At 42.8% G+C, this 13,398-nt stretch overlaps 1 protein-coding gene across 3 annotated transcripts in view; it reads right to left on the reverse strand.

Annotated features, from left to right (window-relative positions):
* LOC142368977 (diacylglycerol kinase eta) overlaps window positions 1-12,334 on the reverse strand; it is an 81,777-nt gene extending 69,443 nt beyond the window's left edge. Inside the window, exons 1-3 of one of the 3 annotated variants that reach the window (XM_075451193.1) lie at window positions 12,084-12,334; window positions 10,649-11,000; window positions 8,283-8,387 (exon numbers count right to left, since the gene is read on the reverse strand). In XM_075451193.1, the coding sequence (XP_075307308.1) occupies window positions 8,283-8,387; window positions 10,649-10,741 (198 nt within the window). In that variant the 5' untranslated portion in view covers window positions 10,742-11,000; window positions 12,084-12,334. Of the gene's footprint in view, window positions 1-8,282; window positions 8,388-10,648; window positions 11,783-12,083 lie in introns of those variants that run through there. The other 2 variants (XM_075451195.1, XM_075451194.1) reach the window with 2 other exon arrangements.
* Between the last annotated feature and the right edge of the window lie 1,064 nt (window positions 12,335-13,398).

Genomic DNA, 13,398 nt, shown 5'->3' on the forward strand with positions numbered 1-13,398 from the left:
TCTAAACTTTCCAACTTTCCGTCTTCCACCTTTTTGAATATCTGGTCAAAATTGTGACCTATTTCACAACTGCTAGCTTGTTCTCTGATAGCATTGCTGAGCCGGAGTGTGTGTGTGTGTGTGAGTCTCTTCCTCTACGTTTGTCTCTCTTTCTCTTTCTCTATTTCCTAATGTTCAAATTTCCAACAGATTGTATTCGATGAAAAAAATAAATAAATTCCAAAATAGCAAATAGAGAGCTTCACTTGCTATTTGGTATGACGCTTGAGGACATCATACCATCAAAATGTCAGCTCCTGCCACCACTCGTTTCTTGACCTATTTACAATGTCATACGCAGCTGTTTGCGGTGGCACAGAGAGCCTGAAGAAGAAAGCCCGGGTTAACAAAGAAAGTTCTCAAGGGCCATGATACCCATTATCTCATTGCTTTTGCTGGGTCGACAAAATCTAAAGCTCCACTCAAAGAACCTGACAATGGAGCCGTCAAAATTGCTTCATTGTGCGCTCCTTGCACTCAGCTGGTTAATACGTCTTAGCATTTATTTGACGTATCCACCGTGACAATCATGTTAAGCAGACAGTAACGGCTGTAGGATGCCTCTCGGATTAAGTCAGTTTCCACGTAAGAAGCTCAGCGAGTAAAGTGCCGTTAAAGGTAATCGACAAGCCAACAAAAGTGGGAAAGACAGAAGGGTGATTTAAGCCGTCAAAACTTTCAGAAGCTGTCAGAACTCTTGAATATGTGATTTGCTGAGGGGGAAGAAATGTGGCGAACATGTTTATTGACCCTTTAGGATTCAATGTGTTTCGTGCGATCTTAGCATCAGAGACTGAATAAAGCATCTTAAATAATCCAACCGCCTCCTCAACAGTCCTGCCAACCTGCTGCGATGGTAAATATGGATATTAGAGCCTGTCTGTTGTTCACATTTCTTACATAACTGACTCTGGATCTGTCTCTCCGCTTTTCCACTTTGCCACCTCTCTTCCTCTTCCACTTACTAATTTTATCCCCTTTGTCCACCTTCCACCCCTCTCCCCACAACTTTTTCCATCTCTCCCTCTTGCCGATATTAACCCACACAAAACTGCAGCTGCATCACATCGAGCCGAGGGCATAAATCAAAGCACACACACAAAACAGTGGCCATCCCACACACTTATGCACTCTCTTCAAGCCGTTTCTTTCAGCCCCGCTCCCTCCACACACACACACACACACACACACACACACACACACACACATCTAGAACTAGTCCTCATCTCCATTGCAGTGAACACCCACACAGATTTCTGCACTGGGAGCGAGATGTGGATAAAAAAGAACATAGTGGGTTTGATTCCAGCAAAGCATCATGCAGGAAATCCACCGGAACGAAGAAGAAAAAAATAAAATAAAAATAATGAAGTGTTACCTGTTGGTCACCACTCGAAATGCCAGAAATATGAGTGGTTACACAATCTGGAGCTATGCTGCTATTTTAAAAGGAAAAAGGCGGTTTGGTTGGGAAGCGAAGAAAAGTTTCCTCACTGCTCATAGCAAAAAATAATCATTACAAAGACGAGGATAAGCTAAGAAATATTCTGAAACAAACAGGAGGAGGGCAAAATTGCAGAATGAGGACTTCCTGTAAATATAACAACCAAATTGTAGATCCCATGACAGAAAGTGATATTTGAGAGGTAAGAATTGGTTTTCGGGTGAAGTTTTTTTGAATTTGAACATAGTTAGCCGTGATTGTCAGTCTTTGGCAGAGGTGGGTAGTAACGAGTTACATTTACTCCATTATATTTACTTGAGTAAGTTTTTGAAAAAATGATACTCCTAGGAGTAGTTTTAAATCACTTTACTTTTTACTTTTACTTGAGTATTTGTGCAGCAGAAACTGTCCTCTTACTCCGCTACATTAGGCTACAATGCGCTCGTTACTTTTCTTCTTACCTCTTTGGTATTCTAAGCCTCATTATTTTTATCCCCCTGCGTACGCCTCATTTTAATGTTTTATTTTGACAGAGAGAGAGACTTCCGCCAAAGGATCTACCACCTGACTGTGTTCCACCAATCAAACGCAGCCGTGCGGTCTCGTCACGTGACCATACTCAATCTCAGCGGCGGGACGGGTTAGCTTTACAATTTACAGTCGTAAAAAAGAAACAGATGAAAAATGTCAGAATCAACGGTCGGAAATAAAGACACAGATGAGGCCTCATACTGAAAGCATGTTTACCTTACAAAGAGTGAGAAACAGCAGCTACATTATGTGTCTTCTGTGTCAACCAAAACAAACGGATATTTCAGCAGAAACTCAACATCTAACTTGAGGAAACATGTAGCGGTAAGTTTCCTAAATTCTTTTTGTTTTTTTTTCTTCATGGATAGGCGAATGTTTGTTTTTTAGGTTATATATGGTTTAAATATGTTTTAAACATTTCCTAAGTCTCTTTTATTTTTCATTGAAGTACTTGAATTTACCTGGATTATTTTAATTTAAGCTATTTTGTAATTAATCAATTCATTTTAATCTATTTTATCAATTGGATGAACTCTAATTTGCCTAAAGATGATTATTTTGTATTTTTGTCTGACTGATTGAATACTTGTGTTAACAAATAAATCAGACGTTACTCAACATTTAATCAGTACTTGAGTAGGTTTTTCACCAAGCACTTTTTCACTCTCTTAAAGTCAATGCTAAATCACCTGTAGAACAAAAAAAAGGCATGTGTGTGTTCACGTAGATAGAACTGTTTTTCTATGATCTGTCGACTTAAGGCCACAGAAGTTGCACAGAAATCACAAACACACACACAAACACACACACACACGTTTCACAGAAGCCGTTTGCTCTTCTGCCTCATTCTCTCCCTGTGCTCCTTTATTTCCCACACAGTAAATGAGAGCGAGGCAAACAGGGGGAGGAGGAGGAGGAGGAGGAGGAGGATAGAACGGGAGAAAAAGAGGAGTGTGAGAAACCTTACGTAATTCAGCCTAGAGGTAGAAAGGGATGGGAAAAAAAGAAAGAAGGCGATACAAAAAGAAACATCAGAGAGGTCATGCATAAGCAAACTGCCTGAGAGCACATGGAGTTACAAAAGGAACTGACAGACTTCTGCTGTAGCATGTGACGCGGCTGACATTTGTCTTTAGAAATGACTGACAGAGCAAAACCTAAAAGCCACTGCGTGCAGAAACTGTTTCTCTAATGTAGCACCACGTGCCCATTTCCCACGAGGCAACCGTCTCTTGTGGCAAACAAGCTGTTGCTTGATCGTCCACAGAACCAGTCAGAAAACCAGATTTTTCTTAGCACACGTCAGCATAAAAGCGCAAACGACGGCCCATTCAAACTCCAACTCGGCGTGCGCGAGCGAATCATCCTCGTGACATTCAACAATTAGGCAAATCTGTCCATATTTTTTTAAAAGTTCCAAAGCAGTGAGCAGTAAAGCGTTGCCAGAAACAAACAAGCAGAACATTTCGATGGCACTGACTTCTCAGTTTAAAACCTAGTTCAAATATTCACTGGCTCTGCATTTTTAAGCATGGAAATCCCAACATTATACCTGGTTTGGTGGGCTCTGGCTGACATCAGTGGGTTGTTGTTGTTTTTTTTGCTTTGGCCCAGCTAATGCTGCTGTTGCATCAGTTTTTTTATTTTTATTTTTTTATATTTGGGAGGCTGGGGCCAGAACTTTGACAGTTGGAACAGAAAGAACTGGTTTTAAGTTGGGGACTGCCTTTTAAAAAGGTTTTAATAAAATCCCCAGAGGGAAAAAGAAGGAGAGTAAGCTTGCTACAGTAGCTAAGGTAGCCAACTTGATAGCTTTGTCCTTGATAAATCAGAGATTTGGCACACTTTTTCCATCAGCTGTCTTCTTCGATCCCTATTTCCTTTTCTGTCTCAATTCCAAAAAAAAACAGGTCCCCCGCTAATTCATGCTCCTCTTTTCTTTTTGTTTCATCCTCTATCGTCTAAGTCACCGACTCTTAGCTGCTAATTGGAGTTGCTTAACAACTCTCCATTGAATAAAATGAAGTTCAATACAGACAGCAAATGCGGACAGGGAGTAAACAGAGAAACCAAAAAGCAGCTCAGAGAGAAGCACGTTGGCGAGTAGTTTGCTTACCAGCTACAGCTTTTTTACCAAAGAACAGAAGTCATCCCCTCATCGAGCTCTAGGAGCAACACAGAAGTCTCCTTCTGTGCTGCTTGAAACACAATAACTCTTTAAAAAAAGATATTATCACAATCGCATAATATCAGGTCTGATGGCTGACAAGACTTCCAAAAATAATGGCTGTTGAGTCCATTAACTACTCATTACGGACACCTTAGAGGACCTCGCCCCACTTATAATCACGCTCACTTGACAAAGGAAACAAAAGAAAAGGCTACCAACTGACACCTTGTGGTGCGAAGGAAAGGTTGGCTTCTTCAGTGCGACTAACTTTTGACAGAACTCAGCAGCAGATTCTTCCAAACCATGGTAAACACGAGCTTCGACTGCGTATTTGTTGCTGGTCGGCGGTAAGCTGCATGCCAAACATTCCGATTGTCTAGTTTCTTCGTTTCCTTTTTCAACCCAACCAGACTAATCGGAGGCACTGCCACGCCAAAAACCTACAACCTTTGAAGACAATGATGTCTGATAAGTGTGATTCTTTTTGTTTTTGTTTACTTCTTATCAAACATCATCGGCATAGATTAGCAAACGGTTATCTGCGTGAATAGAGGCAAAGATGTCCAACCGAGATCGGGTGTGCTGTCACTTAAGCAAAGAGACAAAAGTTGCCACTTTGTAAACCGAGTCATCACTTTCAAGCCCGCAGGTACACATGTCAAAAATCAAGCATGGGAAAGATGATGCAATTATACAATAAGGTGCTTAAAATACAACTTTTACCACTACGAGATGCATCAGAGAATCGATGACCTACACTGGATCGTGAATCGAGCTGAAATAAGGCATCGATATTTTCATCTGATTTGCGGTATGTTCTCTGGATATATGGCGACTAGAAGTTGTTTTGTCTGCTTTACAGATTTTACGATCCAAGCTATGACTGTGGGGAAATCAAAAGAACAGTCAAAAGGGACGAGGCCGGGCTGCCAACCTGTGCAGAAAACCATTCTACAAAAAGTTTAAGCTTTCGCTTCACTCTCTTTCTATTTTAGTCGTGTAGGTGGTTAGATAACAAACACATTGAACATCACTAAAATTAGAAACCCTCGTCATTGCTCTGCGAGTGTTATGTGAAATGTGATACAATCCCAGCAGCACTGAAAGCTTAGGCCCCAACATCTGGTTAGTCTCTGCCGCTGGTGGACATCAACTCCCACAACGTCTTCTTCTGCTGATAACTACCTTTTCTTTTTTTCTTTTTATTAAAAAAAAAGGGAATTTAAAAACATTTCTGGAGCATTTCTTCGCATCCACTGTGCACACATCAATGGTGCGGATTTTACTACTATTTTCCAACAATTCATTGAACTACAGAGATCCTGAGAGATCTCCGAGTTAGAAAAGTGCAGCAATGTTTGTCATTTCTATCCTTTTTTTCTGAAATGTTTTTCTATTTCGTGTCTGGCTTTTTTTTTCTGGCTGCATTTTGCACATTAAACCTGACTGATTGTGTGTGTTGTTTTTGTTTGTTTGTTTGTTTCGTGGCTTTCTGAAATGTTGCGTTTTCCGCCCTTTTCAATGTTGCTGCGTTTTTTTCCGCACATGAGGGCCACCAGATCACCAGACTAAAGCGAGAGGCAGACAGGAAATGTGAGGGGGAGGCTGGAGGTGACAGGCAGTAAAGCTTTGAACCGGGTAGCAACGGTGTGTATCAGGTACTCGTCTTAGTACCGAGGCCACTGGGACCACTTCAGAGCGTTTTCTAATGCTAAAACAAATCATGATGGGTTTTGTCTCACGTCATTTCCCCTGCGTAATGGGTTTGGCCGCATTTCTTTTTTTAAATTCTGCACAAGTAGGCTGGTCAAAACATGAAAAGGATTCCCACTAAGACAAGTTAGTAAATCTCCAAGGTCACTTTCATTTTGATGACGGAGCAGACTATGAAACGGCAGAAAGCTCAATTTTTACATTATGTCTACAATTCAGCACACGTAGCAGAGAAAGGTTGTGAAAACAGCATTTAATTCTAACCCCTGAAAATTAAATGTTTAGTCGTTCTGTTAGGAGTCAGAGTCAAAAATTTCACACATATCTAATTACACCTACGGGGTGAAATGGATGTCTGAGGGGCTGTCACAACATCTGTAACGGAATCCATCTATTACTGCGTGATTTCACGACATAGTTGATAAGAAGCAGCACTTGCTTAACAAGTGTGCTAACAGACTGCAGCTCCAACAAGTACGGTAACAGGCAGGGGACAAAATGGGCCAAGGCAAATGAGAGAGGGGGAAGAGGAAGCAGAGCTCTGCTGCTGCTTAGCAGTAAAATAAACACACAGTGAAACATTTGGAGTGTGGAGTCAATGCACCTTAAAAAACAAACAAAAAAAAACAAATGCACACGCCTACTATTCATGGCACAAACAAACCAAAAGGACACACAAAGGTATTAATCCCGCTCGACCTATTGTTGTCACTCAAGCATAATCCTGTAGTCGATGGATGGCTTAAGCCAGGTCACATGACTGTAGGTGCATACAATCTAATCAACACAAACACACAGTCAGGTAAATCTAACATCTACAGCCCCTGCTAGCAGGTGCTTCCTTCAGCCTATCAGAGAGACTCACTGAGTGTGACATCACTGGACCAAAACCACAGACTGTTTGGATGACTTCCCTGTTAAATACAGAAATAGACTGTAATACCGTTCAAGGCTGTTTGTGCTATATTCAAGTCAAGTCCCCTGTCCCTCTCCGAGTCTCTATCACTTTGAAAAACATGTGGTTTCACTGTGAATGCGATCGAATCCATTTCAAACAATACTGACTTTCTCTAAAAAAAACGAAGGTCGACTGACGCCATTATAAACTACATAACTGAGCATAAACAGACATACTAAAAGCGGTAACGCCACCGCCGCCGTGTCTTGCACCCATAATTGTGACCCTGTAGCCACGGCAACCCTATGTAGTGTTCACACTGCATTGTGTCGGAGTCCAATGAGATCAGCCAATCAATACCAAGCTGATATCCATTACCATTATCCCCCCATGAGCAAACAGGGCATTATGGGATGTCGTCCCAGTGGACACAGAGCTCCCCTGGTGTCCCGTGTCTCCCATTGATCTGAGTATGTTTTACAATTGACGGTCAGTGCAGCTGATGGATAATGATTTTAGCGCACACACACACACACACACGCACACACGCACACACACACACACACACACACACACACACAAATGTCTTTGTTTTTGCCACTGACATAATGCAAACCTTTATACAATATCCTAACCCGCCAACTGAATGACTCAACCTCACAGCAAAAACAACATTTGCGTGGTTCCGATTTGACTCTGACACACACACACACACACACACTGAATCTACTTCTAACCTTAAAACAACATTTAAATGTGTTAGATACACACTTAAAATTCTAGGACCCTGGAAATACAGGGGGGAAAAAAAGCATACATAGATTAAATGTTTTTTTTATTTAAAATAATATATATAGCTATACATATGTATATGCAAGCTAATAAGAACAAAATTAGACACACTTTTGTGTGTGTGTTCACATGGCAGCAAGAAGCCTATATTTAACAATCAATACCAGAGTCCAGAGGTGCAGTAAGAAAAGAAACTGTTACAGTGTGATCACATTCTCCATCAGAGACTCAAAACAGCTCATCACAACGACTGTAAGAGAGGAAAAAAAATGACGCAGACGGGGAAGTGAACCGAGCATCTGCTGACCTCAGCCGACTCAGACAAAGATGGCAGATTAGACTGCAAGTCTGATTTAGATGTTGAAGTTACACCGAGAGACAAACGCGCGGAAGAGTGAAAGTGAAAGATTCTTCATGGGGCAGAAACATACAGTTGGACAAGTTCAAACGCTGTGACTATCAAACGCTGTGCATGAGGCCAGACCAAAAAAAAGTCTTCTCAACGACTTTCCGTCCAAACGAGGAGCACTTCCCTGGATCTAAACATTGCGATTTCAATGCTGCGTCTGAGCCCGGGGAATTCGGGTTTTAATATGGTTCGGAAAGCTCTTCAAATAAGCACAAAAATGTCCAAAAAAAGATTCCTGAAACTCGCCGATGTCACATGACACGGCCTTCACGCCGTCTTATCCTACCTTGGCCCTTATCTGTCCCGAGGTGGAGACTTTGCGGATCAGCTTGTGAGACGTCTCTTCTTGTTCTCCCTCGCTGTCTGATGACTCTTCTCCTGCTTCTCCAGCCTGGGATTGAAAAGAGAGACGAGAGACAAATGACTAGGCTAGTTTGAGCCCCACTGAACGCAGACATTCAGGAGAAATTCAACTCCCAACAACATCATCTGATTCAGTTTGGTAGGATTTCATTGAACCATGTTTACCCGCATTCTTTAAGTTCAGCTTTAGCTAGACTAGCCACTTCCCTAAAGTCCTATATAACATACGGACTGGTACAGTCAGATAACAGCTCAAACACGCTTAAGCATAGTTTTCTTTCATTCATCGCTGACGTTGCAAATAAATGAAAGGTCTGATCCTACAGCAATTATCGTAAATTCAGGGCATGCAGCAACGTGAGTTTATAAATGTTTAGAATGGTGGGAGAAATGCTTCATGTCACTTGGAAACTAAAATCCACAGAAGTACAATATAACCACAACATTTTCGTGGTAACATCGCTTTTTTTGTTTGTTTTGTTTTGTTCTTTTTAACTCTTTCTTGCAACCCAATCTGTCTGCTTATCGAACAAAGACTAAGCCGAACTGTTCAACTATTCAAACGCGTGCAGAACCACCTTTAGCTGCAGTAACCTTTGTGAATCATTTTCAGCATGATGCTATCAGTATCTCTTGTCTTATCTCTTATCAATGTGGAGGAATTGTTGTTCTCTTCTTTACAGCGTTGCTTATGTTTATTAAGGTTTATGGATGTTTGTTTATGCATTATCTCGGTCCCGCCGCAGCGGTTCCATCTGGCAGAGGTCTGGACTTTGAGGTCGCTGCGATGCCTTTCCTTAGTTTCCGTTTCAGTCTTTCTGCTGGAGATTTGCTGCTGCGTTTGGGATCGTTGTCCTGCTGATGACCATCTCTGGGCCAGGCTTTAGCTGTCAGGGCAGGTGGCCTCACATTTGACTCTAGAATAATTTGGTCTCCAGATTCATGGTCGACTCAATGACTTCAAGCTGGGTCCTGTGGCAGCAAAACAAGCCCAAATTATCAGCCCTCCACCACCGTGCTTGACAGTTGTTATGAGACGTTTGTGCTGCGTTGGTTTTCTCCAAACTTGAGGCTGTGTATCATGACTTAACGTCTCCAATTTGATCTCATATATCCAAAAAAAAAAATGTTCTTGAAATCTTTTTGCTTATTCAGATGTAACTTGGCAAACTTGGACGAAAGAGGCTTTCTCCTGACAACCCATCCAAACAAGCCATGTGTTCAGTCTTTTTTCAATTCAATTCAATTCAGTTTTATTTATATAGCGCCAAATACAACAAATGTCATCTCAAGGCACTTAAATAGTATTGTCCAATTCAAGCCAACTGGAATTCAATTCATTGTAATCATAATTATTTACAAAATAATCCAATTAATTCATATAGGGCCAATTGAAAAACAATTTCCTAGCTAAAGAAACCAACAGATTGCAATGAAACTTTTTCTAACTACTGTCATGACCTTTAACATTTAACATGCTAACTGAGGCCCGGGGAGTTTGAGATGTACCTCGTGGGTTTTTTGCAGTTTTTCTGATCTTTGCACGGTCTGACCTTGAGGTGAACTTGTCTTGAATGTTTTCCACTTGTAACAACTATTTCTCTCCGTAGAATGGACTCCAAATTGTTTGGGAACTGTCTTATAACCTTTCCCAGATTGAGATGGGCAGCAAGGAATTGCTTCTCCAAGATCATTGCTGATGTCATTTCTCCTCGTCACTGTGTTAACGCACACCTGAATGCTCCAGACCGGCAAACTGACAAAACCCGGGCTTTTATAGAGGTGCTCACACTTGTTGGCGATCAGTTAATGAAGCTAATTCGATCAGCAGCACCTGGCTGCTACTGACCATCTTAGTTCCCACTTAGTTTTGTGGACACCGCATCTGTATTTTGGCTCAGGTTTTGCCAAATCAATAGATGATTTTCTTACTCATCCAATGTTGCATTTACCTCATGTCGAAGACCTGGTAAGAAACAGACGCTTGTTTTATGATGTCCCGATATATAAAACCTCAGAATTTATGGAGGGTTTTAATTCTTTTTTGACAGGAATGCGCAAATCTCTAAATGCTACTGATAAAACTAATGTCAGTGTGAAAGCAAAATGCCCGGAAATATACTGTAACAACACTTATTTTTGGCTTGTTGTCATTGCCTCCTGTGTTTTGAAAAGATTTGGCCTTGTAATTTAGTTAAAACAGTTAGATAAGTTTAAACAAAAAGGTCAAACATCTTTTTTTTTTTTGGTAGGTTTTCAAACATGCATTTGGACTGTACAGATACTCACGATATGAGTCCTTTCAGAGTCTGCTTGGGGTGACCCCAGAGACTCGCCGGGCCCCGCCACATACAGGACGTTCGGGTTCAGTTTGGATGCCATGGCGAGTGTGCAATCGAGGGGCAGAGACGAGGGGAAGGACAGCGGGGCAGACGAGAGGAAAGCAAGAAAAGGGAGGTCAGGAAGATGTACGGTTGAAAGAGAAGTGACAGAGAATCAGGAGAAGGAGTGGAGGAGGAAAACGGGGGGGAGGGGGCAGCTTGGCTGAGTGGAGTAGGAGAGGAGAGGGCAGCGGATGGGACAGCAGGACTCCGGGATGCCACACTCGTCCCGATTCCGATCTCTCTATCCAAGTCCAACTCTGAAAAAGATGGAGGGATGAATTATTGATTAGGAGAGAAAAGCTCACAGGAGATATTTCTTTTTTTTCCCGGCGGCGGGGAGTGCCGACAGCTCCTCCGCTGGAGGTTCAGAACGCATAAACAACCAATCTCTCCCAAACTCTCACAAATCTATTTCCACGGCTTCTTCACATCTTCAGCTCGAGACCTGAAGAGAGCCGCTTCTCTTTCTCGGTTCCTCTTCACTTCCTCCTGAGTTTGTGTGAAAGCGCTTTGAGGTTCACAGGTCACGAGGTGTTTCTAGAATTGGGCCGTTTGAGTTTTAGGCAGACAGATGGTAAACATGAAAGTGATGAGCGGTATGGTGGTGATGGGCGATAGAGCGAGGAGAATGATGATGATCTGGTTCATTACAAGCAAAACATGCAGCATGATACAGCGTTCCTTTCGAGAGCGATGAGATAAGGGAGAGTCCGCCAGCTTCATGAGTAACACAAAAGCACGAGCATTCGCACGCGAGCAGCCGATATGCATCTCACACTCGTGAACCAGCGTTCGTCGTAATAAGCATCTAAATATAGGCTAGAGAAAAGGGTCCGGCGCGTGCGAGCGAGCGCGCGCGCGCGCGTTTCCTTGATTACGATGTGACCACGTTATTCAAAAAACCTGTCTGCACCTCACTTCACCGCCGCCCCCGGTGACACCGAACTTCACCGCACGAATGTTTAAAACAGTACAAGCACCGTGCGCGTGCGTACAGGTTTTCAACCCACGTGCGGCTCACTGTTTTTTTTTTTGTTTTTTTTTTTAAGATAATAAACAAAAACGGGTGCACAACAGGCTGTCGAGCGCCCCAGCTTTATAATTCATTCAGTACATGTCGCTGTTCACCGTAAGAGCTCGCGGCGGACACGCAAACATCAATAGTCCATTAAACTCCTCTGTATTCTGCATTCGGTTCAGCTGGCTCAACTGTCATTTAAACGCGAGAACATTCATCAGCGACCCGGACGACCACTGCCGCTAACGCGCGGCCACCTCCTCCGCAAAAACAAACCCCTCTCTGCGCTCGCATGTGTCGATAAAATGAGGCTACCATTTACCTTCGCTTATCAATTGCCTCCCTCCGCCGCCTGTTATTAAGTGGCGGTGTTTCCCGCTCCTGTTGCCCGGCCCGAGTGGCTCGTCAGCCGGCGTTTGGGTGTCTCGCGGGCGGCCGGCGGTCAGCAGCAGCGTGCGGCTCTCTCCGGTGGTGCTCGCCTTGCAGAAAGAGACGCGGTCATACGCATAGCGTCGGAGCGGATCTGAATCAGGTAGGAAGAAGAGTGGGGGGGGAGGTGGGGGTGGTGGTGGTGGTGGTGGTGGAGGAGGAGGAGGAGAGTGCTGGAGGCGAGAGAGAAAGAGAGAGATTTTAAAAGCGGCCGTGTTGAGTCGCCTCGAAACGCTGTACCGAGGTTAAGCGGAGAGCAAACAGCGCGTACACGTATGCAAGCGCGTGCACGGGAGAGAGCGCGAGGATACTACAGACAGGCCTCGCAGACACGAGAGACAGAAAGAACACACATGTGGAATAGTAGCTACCGCAGTGACCGGTGGGTAAGGCAAAAGACAGTTGAAGTCTCATTAACCAGGACGAAAAACAAGTCCGGTTCAAACCAGTTTGGCTGAAATTGAATGTTTTTTGTCTTGTATCGATGCATTATGAGATAGCCCTCAACAACAGGTGTGTAGGTCTGTAATAGAGCACGGCGAAACATTTCTTTGAAAAGCAGAAATCGATGCTTCCTTCAGTTGCTGCACAGTCTGGTTCTGACTGGCTGAATAAAGATGTGTTCTTCACGGTGCATGTATGTGGAACTCGTGCATCCAAAAGATCATTTTTCAGCATGCTAGTAATATATATTATATATAAGCATATTCAGGCTATAGATATATATTTGTGAAAATAAGAGTCAGATTCAGAAAAGTTGCATCTGGTGTTAAGGAAAATGTAAATGTCATATTCTAAATAAATATTCAGATGTTTTTTTGTTTTTTTTTGGCAGATTGTTAGTCTCTAGCCTGGGGATTCATAGACAAACTTAATTAAATCAATAAACCCATTGACAATTGGATTAACATGCTTCAAATGTGGCTCATAGTTGGCAAAACACTCTCTCCTCAAGGCCTATTTAGCAGCCGTTGGGGGTGCTTTCAATCCTATTACATGACCTTCACTTGTCATAAAATCGTGGATGTTAAAATGTCGTATTTTTCCCTCTCCACTTCTCCTTTTAAATAGCCCCAGCTTAATTATTGCATTTTGCCATCAGCCTATTTAAGTCCACTAGAAACCAGACCAAGTTTTTGGGGCTCCTACTGCAGGACTCTTATGCGAGCCACATTAATTCTCGACAGTGACATTTGGGAAGGATATTA

The sequence above is a fragment of the Odontesthes bonariensis genome, chromosome 19 (assembly GCF_027942865.1).
Source record: "Odontesthes bonariensis isolate fOdoBon6 chromosome 19, fOdoBon6.hap1, whole genome shotgun sequence".
Classification (NCBI taxonomy): Eukaryota; Metazoa; Chordata; class Actinopteri; order Atheriniformes; family Atherinopsidae; genus Odontesthes; species Odontesthes bonariensis.